The sequence below is a fragment of the Neophocaena asiaeorientalis genome, unplaced genomic scaffold (genome assembly GCF_003031525.2).
Source record: "Neophocaena asiaeorientalis asiaeorientalis breed wild unplaced genomic scaffold, Neophocaena_asiaeorientalis_V1.1 scaffold70, whole genome shotgun sequence".
Classification (NCBI taxonomy): Eukaryota; Metazoa; Chordata; class Mammalia; order Artiodactyla; family Phocoenidae; genus Neophocaena; species Neophocaena asiaeorientalis.
Window position 1 is genome coordinate 766,768 of NW_020175410.1, and position 16,927 is coordinate 783,694.

General features: G+C 37.6%; 1 protein-coding gene across 4 annotated transcripts in view; it reads right to left on the bottom strand.

Moving 5' to 3' along the window:
* Window positions 1-16,927, bottom strand: part of BZW2 (basic leucine zipper and W2 domains 2) — a 60,041-nt gene that overhangs the window by 34,496 nt on the left and 8,618 nt on the right. For all 4 annotated transcript variants that reach the window (XM_024766984.1, XM_024766986.1, XM_024766988.1 and 1 more), the window contains one exon: window positions 5,894-5,958. In XM_024766984.1, the coding sequence (XP_024622752.1) occupies window positions 5,894-5,958 (65 nt within the window). The remainder of the gene's footprint in view (window positions 1-5,893; window positions 5,959-16,927) is intronic.

Sequence of the window (16,927 nt, forward strand, 5' to 3'; positions counted from 1 at the left end):
GCACAAGGACTGAAAATGGATCCACAAGGTGCATTCATTACCGTGAAACTTCAGAACACTGGGAATAAAGCAACTCTCTGAAGTTTCAGGTGCAAAAATCCAAATCACATATAAAGTATCAAGAAACAGAATGACTTTGAATTGCGCAACAGAAATACCAGAAACCTGAAGATATTCCTTCAAAATTATGAGGAAAAACAATTTCCAAACTAGAATTCCAGTGTTCGGTCACACTGCTAATCAAACATAAGAGCAGAATAAACGTATTTCAAGACATTCAAGGCCTCAAAAATTATGTTTCTGATACACTCTTTTTAAAAGCGACTGAAACAGACACCACACCGAAATGAGAGAATAACTCATGATTTCACAATCTTAGTAAGTCACGAGATCCCAGGAAAAAGAGAAAAAAAATCTAAGAGACAGACAACAGTACTCTTCAGGACAGTGGTGAAAGGACATTTCAAGCATTTCAGGTTAACAGCTGGACACTTGGCCTAGAGAGCAAACCAAATGGAAGAGGGTTTTTCAATACAATCATACAATATGATATGATACATAGTCAGAATTCCTTCAATGTAATATCATTGTTAGAATTCCTAAAGTGTTTATATTAAGAGATTTACATAACAAGGGAAAGGATGGGGTTGACTAGTCTTAAGGTACAGAAGACTAAGCAAAAAAAGAGATTTTGATTATTATTAAACTCATTAAATCCAAAGAGAAAATGGTGTTCAGAAAAATAAATCAAATAATAGTTCAGCTCTGAAGAACATGTACCAAGTCACAATAATATACACCCTAAACAGGAGTCTAGCTAAAACTGTGATATAATGAAAGGACGGAGAACGAGAAGAGGTTTGCAGGTGGGTGAGGCATGAAAGAGCTGAACCCTTATCTCCCATAGGAGGAAATGCATCTAGAATACCTCCAACAGAAACATCAAGCATCAGCCATACAGCAGTGTTATTTGGCCACAGGAATGCAAATGCTAAAAGAAGCGGTTAAAGAGTAGAAAGAGCTCCGCTGGGGTCTTGCAGAACTGTTTGACTATTTAAACCACGTACACGCATGACTTTGATAACAATTAAAAACTACATGTAAAAACCAGACAGCAGCTGCCTGGTTTGTACAGACTGCCTACCTACAGCCTAACAGAAGGGATGCGTTGTAAGGGGTTAATACCACAGCCTCAGAAACAGAGAAGAATGGCATTCCCAGTACCAGTCAGAGTCACGCAGCATAAGATACCATGAAGACAGATGTAAATTAACTTGAACACTATTCGTCATGAACAAGAGATAAAAGTCCTTTTGATGCCATAAGCAAAACATTATGCAGCCAAGAACATGCAAATGTTGACCGCAGGAAAAACATAATTGGGGTCTTGTTGTGAAGCGGGGGAGGGAGAGAATGGGCACCCTAGAAGCGTAGATCACGGGGCTCGGAAGAAGTGGGTAACTGTGACCCACAGGATGAACTCATTGGCAAGCATCATCCCCTACTCGGGGTCCAGCCAAAGGGTAATTCACCACCCACCTTGTGTTCCCTCTCCTTGAACACAAAAGCATAAGTAAAAAGACCACGAGCTGCTTATTAAGTCTCGTGACTAGCTCCCAAAATCAACTGAGGCCATCTGCACAATGGACCCCAACATGCTTTGACATTGACTCAGGTGTTAGAACAGACTTTAGTGGTTTGAAAATTATAAATTCAAGACACTGGAAAATATAAGTTGAGCAATAAGGTAAGCTACAACTTCATGCAGACAGCTTTGTTTTGAATCTAAGAGACAACTTAAAAACTCTTCTTTGTAAAAAGGCCCTCATCCACCAGCTATACTTTTCCAAAAGACTTGCTAAGGGAGAGGGAAAGTAAAAGGAGGAAGACAGCACATCACGGCCAGACATATTTCAACAGTGAGTAATAATGCACTAGGTCAAAATGATCAAGGATAGCTTAGGAATCTTAAAAAGTCATGATGGCCTGGGAGGATTAATAATTCTCTTGCAGGATGAAAAGCAAAACTCCCACCTGCTAAGATAAGTGTCCATCTAGAGGAAAACTAAATTCCTATACAGGAAAATGGCAAGAACATTACTGGAAGTTTGGGGAAACAAGACAATATTTTACCCATAGGTTCTTTTTCATCTGAAACAATCAACAGTGTATATGATTTGTATTTCATTTGAGGACAGTGTAGCAGAAGTACCAACAAAATCCTAACGAAAATATGCCATTGCTTCCTTGAGTTTCCATTTGGCAGGTCAAAACTCCCTTGAGGTAGGAAGTACACAATTAGGGTCTCACATTTATACTGTGTTGGTGAATCACAAGTGTGACACTGAAGAGTCAGTCATAATCACCCTCACGCAACATAGAGAAACAGGCCTATTTCCGACACTCAAATACGCCTGTAAGTTATCTAAATGCATTGCTTTCTCTAAGAACTATGGTAAATTGTTAAGACAGCATTTTCCCAATGTGTTAAGCGACAAATAACAATCTACCCTCCCTTTCTGAAGGTCACTGAGTTACAGTAAATGAATAAGAACGATCATGGGTTTTCTAACTATACACACACAGATTTACTTCCGTATATATTTAAAGATTTACCTCATTAGTTCCTAACACCACTTATTACAAATCTAAGAGTGATTTAAAACCACCAAAACGGATCTAAAGCCTCAAAGAGAAACCTGAGTATTGTGGTCCCTCTGGAGGCCTGAAGTTTGGTCATTTCTTTCCCTCCTATTTTCACTAATTTTAATCCAATTTCTCCACAAAATTTAGAGGGAGGCCAGTTCAATTATTAAATATTTCATTTCACTAAGCATAACAATGGCTCAAGGGAGAAGTGTTCATCCTTTCAGATTCCTCCAAGTCACACTAGAAAACATAATCTCTCTGGAGAAAATATTATAAGCAAGATGTGCATATTTCACAAAGGATACGTTTGATATGATGTGTCCAACCATAATGTTTAATTTTGATGTTAAGCAAAAAGAAATACATTTTTATACTAACTTGGCAGGGAAGAGCATTAACTTTGCTAGGAAATAGGTACAAACTGAAGACAGAGCTTCAGAAGACAGCCTATTAAAATGACCTTGAAATATCCTCCGTAGATTTTTTTTCTTGGCTCTATAAAACTGCCAACCATTTATCTGAATTCAGCCCCATCATACTAGCAGAAGAAAAGCCAAAGCACAATGAATCGTCAGGATGCAATTCACTATTATGAAAAGCAGAAAATGAGGTTGACTCCATTTTTTTTTTTCCAGTCAGCAGTTTGGCACAAAATGGCCCAAGTGCTGCTCTAATCCCCAACAGACCTGAGTTATATAAATCTAGATCAACTGACAAATGATAGATAACATATTTCTGGGTGGCTCTCTGTGAGTATTCCCGCAGCTATCAGACACAGGCACAGTCTTGCCCACCAAATGAATCAGAGGCAAACCAGTTCAGTGCTAGAGGCAACCTTTCCAGTCCAAAACTGAAGACTGACCGTAAGGGCCAGTTTACTCGCTGAATCACGCCTGCTCTTGTGCAAGACATCCTTGGGCCCTCTCCTGGCGTTGGAGCTCAGCTACCGTGAGTCAGCGTCACACTAAGGAAGCTGCCCGAGTTGGAGATCCAGGTCTGAGATTAACACGTTCCCTCAGCGGGCAGGTGATGGCAAACCTTCCTTCACCTGACAGTTGGGCATACATTAAATATTATCACATTACTAGGCGCAACAATAGCTTAACTGTAACTAGGTTTCTGATTAAGTCCTTTGGAAATCATCGACGTCATTTATGTTTTTCAAGAAGGCTTTAAACAATGAGACAAAGAACGTACGCTGGTTGCAGCACCTTGCATTGCTACCTGCTTCCAGATTTCAATCCACATTGTGTAGTGGGGACACAGTTTGTAAGAGGGCTAAATATAATAGAAGGAGGTGGTTCAGACTATACTTATACTTAGCTTATGGGGATGAGTCAAGGATGCAAAAGATAAAAATAAAAAAGAGTATAAGACAGAAATACTATACAAAATAACCGTATCTTTTGGTTTTTAAAATATTTTTTAATTTTCATTTTTTTAGTGGGAATGTGAAGCTTTCTGGCAGGCAGCATTTTAGTCCTTACTGTTACCTAGTGACTCTTGCAATCTCTTCTAATTCAAATGATCTATTGTACTGAGAATTCTTTTCTTTCTACATGGCTACACTTGCTACTTACATAGTCACAGCATTGCAAGAGAACTTCAGCTACACGCATTGGCTGAAAATGCCAAAGGCATGTGATATAGCTTATCAGTTCAACAATTTAGCACTCGATGACCATTACATGGCATTCTGCTTCATAATCAGCTACGAGGCCTTCAAAAAGATATTCAATCATCCTTTATCTTTACACATGATACTTCCTTAAATATTTTTCAATCACTCTCCTCAGTGTCAGTCAACATAATAATTTCATACCATGTTTCATATTTTAAAAAGTTTCCCTATTGGGACTTCCCTGGTGGTCCAGTGGGTAAGACTCCGTGCTCCCAATGCAGGGGGCAAGGGTTTAATTCCTGGTCGGGGAACTAGATCTCACATGCATATCGCAACTAAGAGTTTGCAGGCCGCTACTAAGAAGCACACATGCCGCATCTAAGACCTGGCACAGCTTAAATAAATAAATAGATTAAAAAGTTTCCCTATCAACTTTTGACTCAACTGCTCTTAAAACCAAGAGGATATCTACATAATTATACAAAACTGATTAAATATTATAAAAGATTTAAAAGTTCTTTACACAAAAAGAATGGGAAGATGAACATAACAAAAAGGAGTCACTCACATATAGAAATTGCACCAGCCACCATCAAACTGGCTATATCACTTCTCTTCCCACGATAAAAGACACTTGAAAATATCCTGAGTTTTACAGATATTTAGGGCAGTAAATTTAATTCGACTTTCTAAATTCTGAAAAGGCTAAAACTCTTTAATGTCTTCCCTAATTTACTCTTCTCTTAGTTTTACTATCTTGGCTTATGAATGTTTTCTTAAAAACACAAAGAAAGCAAAAACCAAATGCAAACGCTGATGTTAAAAACAGTAAAGTTTATCAACTGCCTTCATAGCCTCACATGAGAGTAAGGCAACCCGAACAGATATAATCATCCTCATTTTGTAGATGAAGACACAAAGCTCAGACAAGTTAAATGACTTGTCCAAAATCAAACACCTAAGTAACTGGTGGTTCTGAGGCTTGAATGCACACCTTCAGATTTTACAGTCAGAGCTCAAAAGACAGAAATTAGTGAGGTCAGGTGGAAACAAAGATAATCCCAATTCCTCTTTGTGGAATTAATTAAGAAATTTCAGCTAAAATTGGAGTCCGGGCAGACCTGTAGGGGGAGCTCTTATACCCTGCCATGCACCATCAATTACTCCAAACAGGAAGATACTTATGCCTTCCTCTCTAGTCTCCAACGGAAAGGTGTTGCCTACTTAACTATCCGGAAAGAAGCAGAGAACTTCTCTCCACCTAACCACAGCCCAGCCAATCAGAGAATGTACCAGACCAACCTATGAGTAGCCTCCATACTCTGGACTCCCAGCTTCCTCACATGGACTGTTGGGTTATTATAGCTCCTCTCAACTCTCCTCTTTTCCCTATAATAGCAAGTTCCTCTTCCTTGTTCTCTGACTTGCCCCATTGTTCACATACCCCGAACTGCAATTCCTCTGGGCTCTTCCCGAAGAAACTCGCTTTTGCTAGTAAAATAACTGGCTGGTGTATTGTTAAACGTGACATTCACCAACCTTATATTTTGATTAGAACTTGAGACACACATTTCCCCCAACCCTGTCCCCGCCACACACACACAAACACACAACACTACCTACCCCTTTTCCGAGTTTTGAACCGCTGGCCTGTTAGCACTGGCTTCTGATGCTTATTCATAAAATTTCTGAAAACAAAGAAAATAAGATTAGGCACTTCGAATAAGCAGTTCATAGAATATATAGCTAATAAGTATATGTTTGACTTCACCCATACTAAATATACTTTTAAAAATGAGATAATTGTAACTACTGAACTAGCAAAACTTTAAGATCTAGTGTGGACAAAAGACACAAGGAAAATAACCACAGACATAAACTTTGATATAAAGGATAAACTCCATGCAATACTTTTGGGAAGCATTTGGTGAATATCTATAAATATTTACATGTGCATAACCTATGGTCCAGCAATTCCTTTACAAGGAATTTGTATAACTTTCCCTTTACAATTTATACCCACACGAGTATGCAAATATACGTGTATGTGTATATATAAAAGGATTTAGCTGCAACATTGTTGGATGCATAAAAAAATGGAAGTTGAATACTCATAAACCTATCTAGTTCAATAAGTTATAATAAGCCATCAAATGGAACTATGAAGCTTTACAAAATAAATTATATCCAATGTACTACATATGGCCCTGGCTACCTCTCTGATTATGTTTCCTACATATACCTCGTCCCATCATTCACTGCTCCAGCCACATTGCCCTCTTTGCTTCTTCCAGTGGGCCAGGGAAGCCATTCACATGGCTTTAACTCTCTGCACTCACTCAAATGCCTCCATTTCAGAGACTTTCCCAGACCACCCTGACTAACAAGGTTCCTTCTCTCTATCTCCCTCTCATCTAGCTCTATTTCTCTTCATAGCTCACAGCAGACCCTGTCATTTCATTAGCATCTGTTTGCCATGGTCTATTTCCCCCAAGAGCAACATCCACGTGGGTAGGGATTTTGTAGGTTTTACTCAATACTGTATCTTTAGCACCTAAAACAATACTGAGAGTAAGCATTTAAATTTAATAAATAATTGTCAAATAAGCTGTTGCACTGATATGGAAAGATGTTCAAGTAAAATTGTTAAAGGAAAAAAGCAAGTTGAATGAAAGAGTGTAAAGCATAATTTTTCGGTTAAAAACGGGGGTACATGTAATATTTCCTTTTCTAGGCAAGGAACATTTAAGAACGATACAAGAAACTGTTAGTAAGCTTTTCATTTGTTTGCTTAACCTCAAAGGATGAGTATTTGGGTATTTTAAATTCTCCTATTGGATTTAATATATAATTAAAAATATCAAAAATGATCTTTTAAAAAAGTGAAAAATCTGCTCTAAAAGACCTTTTACAAACTGAGAATAACCTTGCTGTCATAAATATTACAATCTGAAAATATGTCTAGATTGCCTAAATTATGAGGACCAAACGATTAAGAGAATGTCAAGCAAATGATTTAATTATCTTTCAAAGATTTTTAAAATTGTGATTTGAAAGTGTCTAGATTTTCTCCATTACTTATACCACTAATTATATCTCAAAAATTTAAAAAAATCCTCAAGAATGTGGAAAAATTATTATTCAATTTATATACTAAAACTTTCTTCCAACCCCATGAAAAAAGAGAAACTTCTATTTTCACATAGAAATCAATCTGTTTATCATTGAAAACTTGAATCACCATTTTTAAAGTGAAACTAAAAAAAATGTTTTAAATAAAGTAACAAAGCCCAAAAGTAATTTCTTTTATGGTTTCAGTAGAGAGAATTTTTATCAATCCTATAAAGTGAGCTTACTACATCCTGCTTGGAGATATAAAGGTGACTAAGCCGGATTCCAAGCCCTCAAGGAACACAGAGCCCAGCAGAGATAAAACACAAACATCCACAGTACAATGTGACAGGTGAAACAACAGCGGGACACACCTAGCTAACCAGTATAGAGAAGGGAATGATTGCTGTATGTGTATGGGGCAGCAGCTGCACAGTGAAATAACTACAAAAGCAATAACTTTAATCAATGAAATCTCATTTCATTTGCAAGATGTTGGAAATAGAGTTTCTAATGCATTATTTATATTCACTGCAAAACTCTTTCATTCAGAATTTTCCCTGTTGGAATTTTCAACAGATTCACTCTATACCAGCAAACATTTCCATTGGAGCACAAGTAATGAATATACGTGTGTGTGTGTGTGTGTGTGTGTGTGTGTGTTCTTCTTAATGTTTCCACACCTCCCAAAACACAACAAATACCGAAATACCATACAAAATATTTTCTTGTGTTAGCGAAGAAAAATACCTGTTAAAGAGTTTGGGTCTCCTACTGAGATACAAAACCAAAAATAGAGCCTGAAACTCCTCCAGGAGGTGAACAAGCAAGGAAGGAGTTTCTTTTTTTGCCAAAGATGTTTTTATTTTAGAATTTAAAAATATTTTTAAAGTGGGAGCCCCCTCTAGAAGACTTATTTTAACGTCTAGAATATAAACATATAGAATTCCCTAATTAACTCTACCTTTACACCTTGTTTCTATTTTCCTGCTAATGGGGAATTACTACCAAACACAGCCTACACTGGAGAGAATTACTCTATTTTAAAAATTCTTTAGCTCTGTTTATACTTTCTTTAGTTCTAAATACAAAAGTTTGTTTCTTCATAGCCCAGTTATGCAGGCTTATTTTACACAACCTCAATATAGTCTATGGGGAAAATAATAAAAGAACACATAAACATAAAAAAAGTATGCAAAGATTTTGACACACACAACATGCAAAATAAAACAAACACAGAGACTCACCTACTGGTATTGAAAGACTAAATGAAGATATTCTGTTCACCAAAAGTCTCTATCGTTTAGCTGTTACTATTTGGAGTAGAGGCTTGGCTTCCCTCTAAATTTAGCTCTGGTGCTACATTATAATCTGCTCCAGTGAGGGTCAGCCTTTATAAGGCACTCACTGTAGCTCTGGCTGAAGAAGAGCAAGGGCACTTTGACTAAGAAACTGTGCTGGCTTAAACCTGGGAAAGTAACAAAGGAATATGACTAAGAAACTGTGCTGGCTTAAACCTGGGTAAGTAACAAAGGAAGACTAACAAAGGCAGTTCTCTTAGGCCAAGGTCAAAAGCTCACTTTTTTTTTTTTTGCGGTACGCGGGCCTCTCACTGTTGTGGTCTCTTTCGTTGCGGAGCACAGGCTTCGGACGCGCAGGCTCAGCGGCCATGGCTCACGGGCCTAGCCGCTCCGTGGCATGTGGGATCTTCCTGGACTGGGGCACGAACCCGTGTCCCCTGCATCGGCAGGCGGACTCTCAACCACTGCGCCACCAGGTAAGCCCAAAAGCTCACTTTTATTAGACTGCATTACAACTTACAAGTTGAAATCAACTGAAATCATGATGATTTCGCTTCCATAAAAACTATAACCCAAACACTCACATAGAAAATAAGCTCAAGGGACTTCCCTGGTGGTGCAGTGGTTAAGAATCTGCCTGCCAACGCAGGGGACACGGGTTCGAGCCCTGGTCCGGGAAGATCTCACATGCCGTGGAGCAATTAAGCCTGTGCACCACAACTGCTGAGCCTGCGCTCTAGAGCCCACAAGCCACAACTACTGAGCCCACGTGCCACAACTACTGAAGCCCGCATACCTAGAGCCTGTGCTCTGCAACAAGAGAAGTCACCACAATAAGAAGCCTGTGCACCCCAACAAAGAGTAGCCCCTGCTTGCTGCAACTAGAGAAAGCCCACGCACAAAGACCCAACAGTCAAAATTTTAAAAATAAATAATAAAAATAAATTATTAAAAAAATAAAAAGAAAAGAAGCTTATGTCCCACCAAAATGGAAAAGCTCCACGGTTTAAAATAGAATTTTTAAAAATTGTATGTAAAGTGGTAAAACAAAATGGATTTAAGTATTTCACATGTCATCTAAGAGACTAAATTTCTTGGATAGTTTAGAAGATAAAAGAAGGCCATAAAAATTCTAAAGCGATACAATCAACCAAACATTAGAAACCAGGTACTTTATTAATGAAATAAACATTTTTGAATCAATTTCTATTTAAGTCTAAATGGAAAAGTTTAATTGAAAGATTTTTAAATCTAACATATTAGATAAATATCGCCCCCACCTCACTTTATCTTCTAACTGCCCTCATGCTCTTTTCATATTCCACCCCTTACTCCCAACCAGACTCTGGGTCCAAGTGTGACAATGGGCCAGCAGCATTGAAGGGTCTCATGGCTACTGTGTATTAATTCTGCCACTTGCCCTGCCCACCCTGAGTAGATTGACACCTTGCATGTTGTCTTCCCTCGTATTCTTCCTTAATTCTCTCCATTCTGGAAAGTGTCTGACCTATCACAGAAGGCTGTACCTTCTAGTTGTCCCTACTAGTGGATGCCTGTTCTCAACTAGTAATCAAGAGATTTGGCCTGATACTCTATTCTTGCCTGTTCTTCTGGTCTGGCTCATCTTTGAAGTATGATTATCTGCCTTATGTAAGGCATTTAATATTACTAATATATGCTACACATAAAATAACTATGCTATTCAAACAACCTTTACATTATAAATATGGATACTCTAAAGTGGAGTCAATCTTATTTTATAAAGGGATAGAAAGAAAATATTTTGGGCTCTGTGAGCTACATGGTCTCTGTTCCAGCTACTCAGTTCTGCTGTTATAGCCTGAAAGCAGCCATAGGCAATATATAAATAGGTGGTCATGGCTATATTCCAGTCAAACAGTGGATCAGAATGAGCCCCCAGGTTGCAGTTTGCCAACACCCATCCTGGAGAGGTGTACCCAACAGAACTATCTGTGACCGTGAAAATGTCCTCTATCTGCACTGTCTAATATGGCTATTGGACCCTTGAAGTGCAGCTAGTGTGACTGAGGAACTAAATGTTTAATTTTATTTAATTTTCATTAATTAAAATTAAAATTGAAATAGCCAACGTGTCTAGTGGCTATCATGTCAGGCAACCCAGTTCTAAAGCATTCCCTATGGCCCAACACACAAACTTGATAAAAAGGTGAAAACACACTCAAAGGATAGGAATTTTTTAATTAATATTTTTCAAATAAAGTAGCTCTGCAGAGCATTTTGCCCAAATTTCAAAACTATGTGGCTACAGCAGGAAAGAAAAGAAAAAGTACCAAAGCTCAAAGTGAAACTCTCTTTGTACCGTCAATATTACTTAAGACAATGGGAAGAGAGAGACTTCCGATTTTAAGATAATAAAAATTATAGGGCAACAATATTATCCCCAAAGTATAAAGTGTGTCATAAAGATGCAATAACACCAGCACACAAAACTCAAAATATAACTGACCCACTTTACTGCAACGTTCTCAGGATGTACTCTGTGTTTGGGAGTAAGTTTCAAGAACTACCTTTTATTCTATATTTCAAATGGGTAAAATAATATACCATAAAAGAAAACTAAAAATTGCCCATAATTATAAACTATTCTCCTTTCCGTTAAAGCTAAAACTGCAAGAACAAACATCATAAACTCCTGTACAAAAAGTTGTCATATCTAGGGATCGTTTGAATTGATAACACTGTAGCATCCTTCTCTCAAAAGAAAAACAAAATTAAATTGCTCTGTGAAACTTTAAATTATGAACATTCTAAAGTGATACGCTAAATATCTGCCTATAATTACACTACACAATTTTGTTGTCCAGAATAACATTAGCTTGTTCAATATCCTTACCATGATTTTCTAACAGCCTCTCTGGACTCAAAATCACCCAGCCTCTACAACAAACTTCGCTATAGCTCCTAGAAAATTCTGTCTAAGTTTCAGTATTTATAATAATTGAAAAAACATTAAAAATTTAAAATAACAAATAGCCTACCTATAAAAATGTTTCTAAATAAATTCAAATACTTCTTTAATACAAAAATATTACTATTATATTCATATCCTCTTCATTCTTATAATTAATGATATAAAAGAACAAAGATATCTTTCTTAAAAAGCACAAAACTTAAACTATAGTTCTCTCCTCAAAATTTTACAACGGTAGTTTGCAGCAAGGGACATTAATGGTAGGAACTTAAATTGTGTTAAGCAACGACCTTTTAAGAAAGAGGGATCGAAGCCCAAAGGAATTGTGCTGCGAAAAAAAGTACACTAAGTTGACTATATTCATTTAAATCTGCCTTAAGAAGACAAAAAAGCATCGTGATTAAATTTTCATTATGACATTTCCAAATTGATTTCACTTCTTAAACTTTATCTTATTTTTGAATAATGATTCTTGCTTCCCTGTAAATAAAAATATTCCAGAAATTACATTTTAAGTATTAATGTACAACCTCTTCACTGAAAAAAAGACAATTACATAATGTCGCTTATTTCATCTCAATGAAGTTATTTTCAAAAGCTTTCAAGAAGTATAAATTAACTCTGAAATAGTTTCACTCTGCTTATCAATTCATGCCATCTACTCAAGGGACTCTGTAAGCAGTCCCTGGGGCAAGCACATGTCCTTCTCTGGGCCCTTCCACTTTCCCCATTTGGGATCTCTCCCAGGCCCTTCCCTTCCCCCAGCAACTGACCAGCCCCACTCAGCTTCCCAGATGGCCTAATCTTGCTGATGTCATTCTTATGTCTCAACACTTTGAAAAACACAAACACACCTTCAACTACACACACTGTACATACTTTGGCCTTTAGAAAACTCATTCCTCAAACGTAACATTTCAGCGTATCTTAATAGCAAAGTGTCTTAAAACCTCTATTCTAGTTAAGACCCTTAGAACTTTTGTCTGCAAGACAACAGGATAGTGATAACAATTGCATACCTATGGTATTTCAAGTTGTAAGTTCAGAGAATTTAGAGGAAATGGTGGCATGAAACAGAAATATCCAATGATTAAATGTCTAGTTGTGGTTTAAATATATTTATTAATTTATCAAGTATTTTAGGGCGGGCTTATTGTGTATCAGGCACTGTACTAGAGCACTGGTTTCAATCCAGGGTTAATTTTGTTCCCCAAGGGTCATTTGGCGGTGTCTGGAGACATTTTTGCTTGTCATGCTGGGAGAAGGGGGCTGCTACTGGAATCTAGTAGGTTGAGGCCAGGGATGCTGCTCAACGATCTACAACGCTGTAGGAGAGCCCCCTACGACAAAGGGTTATCTCGCCCAACGTTTTAATTGTGCCAAGGTTGGAAAACCCTGCATTAAAGAGGAAACAAAGGTAAGCAAAGCCAGAGATGGGCCTTGCTCTCAAGAACTGAAAATTGTGCACACAGGTCTAAACACATCAGAGCAGCAACCAGCCAGATATTTCCTTGAAAGACTTATTTCTGTTTGCCAAACATTAATGTCAATTGTAGACAAAACAAGTGCATCACCGAGTAGCTCTGGCAGGTGGTGATAATGGGGAGGGGCTATGTATGTATGGGGGGAGAGGGTATATGGGAAATCTCTGTACCCTTCTCTTAACTTTGATGTGAACCTAAAACTGCTCTAAAAAAAAAATTAAGTTAAAAAAAAAATCAGCAGGGAGTGGTGTCAAATGCCAGAGAGCATTCAGTTGATTAAGGCTAATTTTGTATCAAACACAAAACTGATGGGAGTGTTTATGACTATCAGTACAAATAGAAGAGTAGGAGATAAGTTATTATGGTGAGGGGGACTGAAGTCTGTTCCTCTCTTCTTAGCATTGTAATCAAGGAGGAGAAGATGACAGAATCTTCAGGAAAAAAAAAAAAAAAAACACCCTAGACTGGTTACTAGTGGGAGAATGTTGCTTTGGAGCAATGGCTTTTACAAAACATGGGAATGAAACTTCAGGAAGTTCAAAGGTGGTGACGGACAGGAGTCCAAATGTCTTCTCACTTGTGAGTTCTCTCAACCAGGACACTCCGGCCCCCATCCTCCCAGGAGGGGACCTGCCCAAGCCTGTCTAGCAGATGAAGCTTTATTTGAAAGGCTGCACACACACAAAAAGTTACCTACCATACACATGCCTATTTTACAATGAGGACAGCGTGAAATGGATAGAAATGCCCTAGCCTAGCCTGGGACTTAATGGGACACAGCACACTGATGGTATGAAACTGTATTCCCAGATACAATTTTAAAGGAGTGAATTACAGAAACTCAAATTGAGAGACAGAGAGAGAGAGAAAGAGAGAGAAGACCAGTGCCACATTACAAACTTTCAAGTATACTTTTTCAAAAGGCTTAAAATCATTCATTTGCATTCATTTATTAAACATACCTCTATCTGGTACTGGTCAATAGGGATGCAGATGGGACCAATCAGACAAAATACATAGGCAAGATGCATGGTGCTCACTTTCTAGCAGGTGAGGTTTGACCCAAGCACTGCACAGAAAAACCTGGCAGTGTGAGTTAAGAAGAAGTAATGGTCTCCAGTATGTTAAAGTATATCACATGATGAATTTGAGTTGCATTTATTAATGCTTTAACAATTAAATGTGTGTTGCATTTTTGTTTTTTTACGTTTTAACTTATAATGGATATCCATGAGGTATGGAACACTTTGAAACCTGAAGAGCTAAACCTAGACCCTCATCTCACACTCTGATAAGGTTCTGAGATGTCACGCCACTTGCCTGAGGTCAGGCATTCCATTCTAACCTTGGTGATAAAGCAGAGATCAAAGCAGGAAAATCAGGCCCTCACAAACACAGAACGGTCAGGGCCAGAACCCGTCAACTGTCTACTTGCAGCGCACTTCTCCAAAGAACCAACTGAAGTTGTTGGGTAACATTTATATGATTCTTGAAAGCAGCTTTTTTATTATTTGCCTCATGGATTTTATGGTTTAGAGTCAGAAAGTGAAGCATAAATATTAATTTTAACATCTAGTTCAGCACTTGGATAAACTGAATTAACATATGTTACCTCCCAAATGCCAAATAGTTCTCCGTGGAGTTCTAGTAAGGAGAAAAACATTTGTCTTTAGCAAGAGGATTTAACAGAAATCCTGCCTCTTAAGGACATGTAAATCGTAGGAAATTTATGGCTCCATGGTTTCTGGTACTACTGGAGCTGGTTCTCAACTTCTTTCCTGCAGAGGCTCAACGCTAACGTAAACACCATCTTCATACTCCTCCACGCCCGATGTGGCGTCCTTTCCTCTAGCCAGCAGCTTCCTCTGTACCAGCAATATGGGCTTCTCCTTCCTGTTTACAATAACCCCATTCTATTACCTTGTATACTGAGAAAAACATATGTCATGTTCTCTTTTTTCCTTAGAAATGATCACAAATCCAGGAAGCTGTCGAGGTTGGTTTGAAAAGCATTAAAGTCTTTTGTGTGAATATGCAAAAAAGAAGAGGATACAGTAGGATATTATAAAACTGAACACCCCATGGTGGCTTATGTTATAGTCTCCATAGTGCTAAGAGTTAATATTCCTTACTGTTTCTCACCTCTGCCTAGCACTTTTCTTGAGATTTATTTAGAAGTCCTCAAAATAACAGTGCATCTAACAATTATTTTTTAAAAGTCCTCTTCTAACATAAAAATAAGTCGAACTACGAAAAGAGGAAACAATTCTACACATCTCACAAATTTGTTATTATTGTTTTCCTACTAATATATTATTATATATATAATTAAGAGAATGAAAGATAACAAAACAAAAAACACCAAAGGATACACCTGAAATTAAAAAATCAAGAAAGAACAATGAAAGCATTGTCTCTTTGGCATTTGCCAAAAGAATGGTTCACTCAGTGAGTTACCTAAACCTTTTATTTCCAAAGCAGTTTACAAATATGACTATCAGAATATTTTTTGGCACTTTTCACTCAACACATGCCAAATTTAGAACAGGCCAAATTATTCCAGTTGGCATTTAACTGCCTAAAAGATACTTGCTGAAGAGACCCATGGCCCCAACATAGACATCAGAATGAGTTAAGAAAGAAAAGTATTCTTGTGTATACTGCTGATACTGGTATGCAGCAGATTTTTTTAATTTAGAAATTATTCTAAATTGTTGTGTATTTTTTCCCCTAATAGATACAAAGGAAAAATGCTGTGGAAACTCCTAACGACAACCACAATCCCGCATTAAAACGATTCACATTAACCTGATTATTTAATCCCCAAGTTGCATCTCTCAGGTTTAACTGTTTCAGCCATGTCTTTATTCCATTCATCAATAAAAGTAGAAAACAAAAAATCAGAACAGTCCAACTGGAAAACAAATCAAACTGAGAGAATGAAATTCCTTTAAGGCACTATATAGATAAAAACAGTTCCATGCATCATAGTTTACTTGCAAAATAAATTTCACAATTTCCTACTCATTTTATTTTCTAGCTATTTTGGCTATTGATATTCTAGCTATTTTGGATAATTTCAAATTAGTTTGTATTCAAGGGCAAAATATCCGAATAAGTATATGATTTTCTCTTCTATGTTTCTTTTTATGTCCGTTATCAACTTTCCTGCTACCACCAATTCTGAAGATACTGCTTTATAATTTTCAGTTTAGTCTAAAACATGTGATGTCATAAATTACTTGAGAGCAAGAACAAACCTAGTGTGCTTTAAAATATAATCTCCACTTCCATGATTTTAAAAAAGTTGACATACTGAAGAAAATGTGCCTTTGAAAGAAAAAATTTCTAGTTCCAATATGGTTGGCCAGAAAATTACAGCCAATATTTATTTTATAAATATTTATAACATGTTATAATATTGTATGGAGTTGTTTTCTTGGGGGTTGTTCTCCCTGGAATGTTCTCCATTTTCTGGCTCACCTGCCCAAATTCACCAATCCTTCCAGACTCTGTTCAGAATCTCACTTTCTCTAGTCCTCCCACTGAGCTCCACACGTTCTGGAATCTGCACTTGTGACTGTACTGCTCTGGTTGGGGACTGGAGAAGGCTGTGTGGGGAAGGGGTCATTTGAGCTGAGAAGGATTGGAGTAAAATGTGATATGCAGAAATGGGTGGAGGAGGGTATTCTGGGAGCAGGAAGCCAGTGGGTGGGTAGGGAGTAACCACATTGTTCACATTAGAGCTGAAAGACTGGACGGAGCCGGACAGCCACCTGAACAGGCAAAGGGAAGTTCAGAAAGGAGG